General features: G+C 42.5%; 1 protein-coding gene across 1 annotated transcript; it reads left to right on the top strand.

Annotated features, from left to right (window-relative positions):
• The first annotated feature begins 821 nt into the window (after nucleotides 1–821).
• Nucleotides 822–5,664, top strand: LOC139536815 (beta-crystallin A1-like). Its single transcript, XM_071337448.1, has 5 exons — nucleotides 822–877; nucleotides 1,671–1,866; nucleotides 2,148–2,289; nucleotides 2,728–2,870; nucleotides 5,036–5,664. Exons 2-5 carry the CDS (start codon nucleotides 1,691–1,693, stop codon nucleotides 5,181–5,183), a joined length of 609 nt encoding a protein of 202 aa, XP_071193549.1. The 5' UTR covers nucleotides 822–877; nucleotides 1,671–1,690; the 3' UTR covers nucleotides 5,184–5,664.
• The last annotated feature ends 363 nt before the right edge of the window (nucleotides 5,665–6,027 follow it).

The following is a 6,027-nucleotide window of genomic DNA, read 5'->3' as shown; positions in this document are numbered from 1 at the left end:
CTCGTTTTGCCCATTCTAACGTTCAATCGAACAGTAACTGAATACCTCGATGCCTGTCTGCCTGCTTTATATAGCAAGCTAAGGCCATGTGACAGTCTGTAGGAGCTAATCACTGGGTGGTGTACCTAATAAACTAGCCACTGAGTGCATATAAGACAATATACGATGGATATGATGCAAAAATACTTGTTTAATGTTGTAATTGTTTTGGTAACCAGTTTATAATATCAATAAGGTACATACAGCTAAGGGCTTTATCCAGGCACGACGTAAATCAAAGCAACGTGCCTAAGTACAGCTCTTAGCCATGGCCAATATATAACACCCCCTTTGGGTCTAATTGCTTAATTATATCCTATACAGTAGGTGTGTTTGTTTCACTGTATGTACAGGGTGTGAATTATGTTTATGTGTCTATATTGGTGTCTGTGTGTCTCTGTATGTCTGTGTTCCTGTGTGAACACCAGGTTTCTCTCTGTGAGCAAATGTGTGTGTGTGTGTGTGCGTATGTGTACACGGGCCAATGTAAAGACGTGCATTCATTATTTGTCAGTCTCTGTGTGTGTGTGTGTGTGTGTGTGTGTGTGTGTGTGTGTGTGTGTGTGTGTGTGTGTGTGTGTGTGTGTGTGTGTGTGTGTGTGTGTGTGTGTGTGTGTGTGTGTGTGTGTGTGTGTGTGTGTGTGTGTGTGTGTGTGTGTGTGTGTGTGTGTGTCAGGAAGGCTCAGGCCCAGTAACAATGGATCCCAAAGCAAAGTGCTGACAGTGAAGTAGGTGTGGCCGACCCCCTAGCCCCGAAGGTGTGTATATATACCCACACACACACCTCCCTGGCAGAGCGCTTAGTGGAACCCTGCGAAACACACAGCTTACGTTTTAGGTAGGTTTATGTTTATCTAATATAATTAATTTACTCCTATGTTTGGATAGGTCTGATCTGATGGGCCTTGGCACATAGCTTTATGTTTATCAAATAGTGATGAACCACAAAGTTATTTCATTGGAGATTCTCCATTGAGCATGTTTTTTTGAAGACGTAAGGCTTGATCTGGGTCCCGGAAACCAGCCCATAGATTTCTATTTGTCTGTGTGCTAGAGCTTCGCAGGGCTATTAGAACAGGGGACTATAAAATAATGTTTCCCAAATGATGGGTCTGGAACCAGTGGTGACTGGCAGTTGTTAGACTGTTAGTAGCAGGATAAGTTTTTTTCTCTTATCTTGTTTGGAGGATTAGAATACTATTTTTTGAAAGGCTTCAGTTTAGGTGGAATGGTATAGAATAGTCTGAGAACCATTGAGGCTATGATGACCGGGAGCTTCAGTACAGAGGTATGACTGGTCATCATGCATAGATCACTCTGTTTGTTTAAAAGAGCTTACCAGGGCTTTGGTAGAGCAGCAGATGAACAGGGAGAACCTGGTGTATAGAGCTGGTCAGGCGTCCTGCACACGTCTGTCTGAGGCTTTACCTCAAGGTTCATTGAACTGTGTTGTTCTGTAGCTACTGGTCAGGGGACCAGTATGGGCCATTCACTGGGAGCTTCAAGGCAGGGTGGGATTTCTTGGTGTAGGCATAAAAAATGTTTTGGTCAAGAATTAACTTCATTATTTATATGTTCAGTTAATATCTCCCTCTGTATCCCTCTCTCCTATCTCTCTCTCTCCATTTCAGCACTGAGACAGAAGGACATAATGGCTCTGACCAACCCAATGAACCCTGTGAACCCCATGCCCATGGGCCCATGGAAGATCACAGTGTACGACCAGGAGTACTTCCAGGGAAAGCGTGTGGAGTTCACCGCCTGCTGCCAGAACATCATGGAGTGTGGCATGGAGAACATCCGCTCCCTGAAGGTCGAGTGTGGAGCGTAAGTATTCCCAAAACTTTTCCCAAAACATGGAAGACTTAGGAGGCTTTTCCAGCAGGCTAACATGAGCCAATGTGGGCACTGACTAATCTTTCTCTCTCTCCTTAGTCATCTCTTCTGTAATTTCTCTCTTTCTTTCTCTCTCCCCTACCTTCCTTTCTTTCTCCCTACATCGCCCTCTCTGTCATTACATCTCTCTCCATCACTGTTTCCCACTTTCCATCTCCCTTTCTCTCCCTCCATCATTCCCTCCCTGTATCCCTCCTTTTGCCTCCATCTAGCTGGGTTGGGTATGAGCACTCCAGTTTCTGTGGCCAGCAGTTTGTCCTGGAGAAGGGAGACTACCCCCGTTTTGAGGCCTACAGCGGCAGCAACTCCTACCGTATCGAGAGGATGATCTCGTTCAGACCCATCTGCTCCGCTGTGAGCCCTTAAATGCATCCATTATGGCACCTTATTCCCTATATACTGCACTACTTTTGACCAGGGCCCTTAGGGCCCTTAGGGCTCTGGTCAAAAGTAGTAGCCTATATAGGGAATATTACAACATACAATACTGTCCCATCCCACATTATCATGGATCATCACATTACTATCATTATCAACATTATCTACAAAACATCAAATCACATTGTATTACCTTTTACTATAACAACTCAAGACAACATAACATTCTATGTCATTATCATGCAAAGGTTACCATATTATTCACATTGCATAATATTGTATAACCTTATGATGCACTCAATTATCAACAACAATACATGAAATACTATAATAATGTAAACTGCTGCTTAAAATGTCTCTCTCTTCATCCCTTCTCTCTATCTCTCTCTCTCTCTCTCTCTCTCTCTCTCTCAGAGCCACAAGGAGTCCCGTATGACCATCTATGAGAAGGAGAACATGATTGGTCGCCAGTTTGAGATGTGTGATGACTACCCCTCCCTGCAGGCCATGGGCTGGTTCAACAACGAGGTTGGATCCATGCACATCCAGAGCGGAGCGTAAGTACTAATGCCATGACAGGGACATTGCCACTTCACGCTAAATATACTACCACTGCTACTTCTGCTATTACTACAAGTGCACAATTGCAGCTGAACCATCTACTCACTCAGCTTTAACTACAACTGAAATACTACTACTACTCTACTACTACTTGTACTACTGCTACTAGTACACTACTGACACAGACTAATCTCTACTGCTAATAATAACTGCTTCTACTACTGCTACTACTACTAGTACACTACTGACACAGACCAATCTCTACTGCTAATAATAACTGCTTCTACTACTGCTACTACTAGTAGTACACTACTGACACAGACCAATCTCTACTGCTAATAATAACTGATTCTACTACTGCTACTACTAGTAGTACACTACTGACACAGACTAATCTCTACTGCTAATAATAGCTGATTCTACTACTGCTACTACTACTAGTAGTACACTACTGACACAGACCAATCTCTACTGCTAATAATAACTGATTCTACTACTGCTACTACTAGTAGTAGTACACTACTGACACAGACTAATCTCTACTGCTAATAATAACTGATTCTACTAATGCTACTACTACTAGTAGGACACTACTGACACAGACCAATCTCTACTATAATCATAACTGTTACTTCTGCTACTACTACTTGTACTACTACTACTAGTACACTACTGACACAGACTAATCTCTACTGCTAATAATAACTGCTTCTACTACTGCTACTACTACTAGTACACTACTGACACAGACCGACCTCTACTACTAATAATGACTGTTACTACTACTACTGTTACTACTACTAGTACACTACTGACACAGACCAATCTCTACTGCTAATAATAACTGTTACTACTACTACTAGTACACTACTGACACAGACCGACCTCTACTACTAATAATGACTGTTACTACTACTACTGCTACTACTACTAGTACACTACTGACACAGACCGACCTCTACTACTAATAATGACTGTTACTACTACTACTGCTACTACTACTAGTACACTACTGACACAGACCGACCTCTACTACTAATAATGACTGTTACTACTACTACTGCTACTACTACTAGTACACTACTGACACAGACAAATCTCTACTAATAATAATAACTGTTACGTCTACTACTGCTACTACTACTAGTACACTACTGACACAGACCGACCTCTACTACTAATACTGACTGTTACTACTACTACTGCTACTACTACTAGTACACTAGTGACACAGACAAATCTCTACTAATAATAATAACTGTTACTACTACAACACTACTACTACAACAACACTACAACTACTACTACAGCACTACTAAAACACTACTACTACTACTAATAATACTAATAATACTATAACACTACTACTACTAATACGTCTACACTAATACTACCACTACACTACTACTACTACTACTACTACTACTACTACTACTACTGCTACACTACTACTACAACTACAACACTACTACTACTGACTACACTACTATTACTACTACTACACTAACACCAATACTACTACTACTACTACTACTGCACTACTACTACACTAACACCAATACTACTACTACTACTACTACTGCACTACTACTACACTAACACCAATACTACTACTACTACTACTGCACTACTACTACTACACCATTAATACCAATACGACTACTACTACTACGTCTGCACTACTACTACTGCAACACTAATACCAATACTACTACTACTACTACTTCTGCACTACTACTACTGCAACAATAATACCAATACTACTACTACCACTACTAATGCACTACTACTACAACACTAATACCAATACTATAACACTAATACCAATACTACTACTACCACTACTACTGCACTACTACACCACTAATACCAATACTACTACTACGACTACTACTTCTGCACTACTACTACTACAACACTAATACCAATACCACTACTACTTCTACTGCACTACTACAGCTGGCCAACCTTTACTCTATCATTTCAAACCTGAAGCTGCCACTCCAATAATACACTACACTGTAATAATTTTTACACTTTTATTGCCTGCAATACTCTGTCCTATTGCCAAGTTGATTCTCATCCTCATTCCCATGGCCCACTCTGACTTACCTCACAGTAACAGTGTATCTGATTGACCTGTTCTCTTCTCTCCCTCTAGCTTCGTGTGCTACCAGTTCCCCGGCTACCGTGGCCACCAGTACATCATGGAGTGTGACTGCCACGGAGGAGAGTACAAGTGTTACCGTGAGTTTGGCTCCCACGCCCAGACCCCTCAGATCCAGTCCATCAGGAGGATTCAGCACTGAGCAGGAAACACCTTCTTCATCCCTCCTCCACTCCTCCTCTTCTTCTACTTCCTACTCCTCATCCCTCTCTTCTCTCCCCTCTCCTACTACTCCACCTTCTCTCCCTCGCCCATCCTGGTTCCGCTGGTCCAGCTAGTCCAGGCAGGATTGCGGGCCGGGCCTCAGGTGCTTACCGGCGAAGTCACATGTTCACGGCACTTATTTTTTTAAACCATCATGAAAAACCAAAGGAAGAACGAATTGAAAGACAGAGGGAATGACAGAGATGAGAGAAAGAGTAATGAATCCTCGACACCTCCCGGAGGCTGGAACGCCAAACCTTTTTTGCTCCTCTTCGTCCACGACATCATCATTATCATCAGCTTCTTCTTCATCATCATCATCACTATTGCCTGTCACTGTAGTTGTGATGGTAAAACATTGTATGAGACTGACGAATAAAGAGAACAAGCAAAAGAAAGAGAGAGAAACGAGACAACGACTGGCTTGTAGTTGTGTAACTGTGTTTGTTTGTCCTGCACTTCCCACCCACACACACAGATATGGGGGAAAGAGGCTGGAGACAGATGAGGCTTGGACATGTGAATATAGTACCGTGATAAACAGAGTTTATAGACCATATGGCCAAGCACTTATTCATTCACCTGCTTGAGGGTAACTGGGGGGAACTGCGCAGGTGCAAGTGAGAAAGGACTCACTTGCCAGGTAGGAAACCCTGTTCTCTTGGTTTGGGGAACCATTGCATCGAGGACACTGTGTGGAGTGGTGGGGAGCCAAACTCTGCTGTTTCGGTATAGCATGCAGTTATAGCTGAGAGTATTGCTGTTTGGACAGTGCCCAAAGA

Source organism: Salvelinus alpinus, chromosome 13 (genome assembly GCF_045679555.1).
Source record: "Salvelinus alpinus chromosome 13, SLU_Salpinus.1, whole genome shotgun sequence".
Classification (NCBI taxonomy): Eukaryota; Metazoa; Chordata; class Actinopteri; order Salmoniformes; family Salmonidae; genus Salvelinus; species Salvelinus alpinus.
This window is presented reverse-complemented; position numbering and strand designations above follow the sequence as displayed.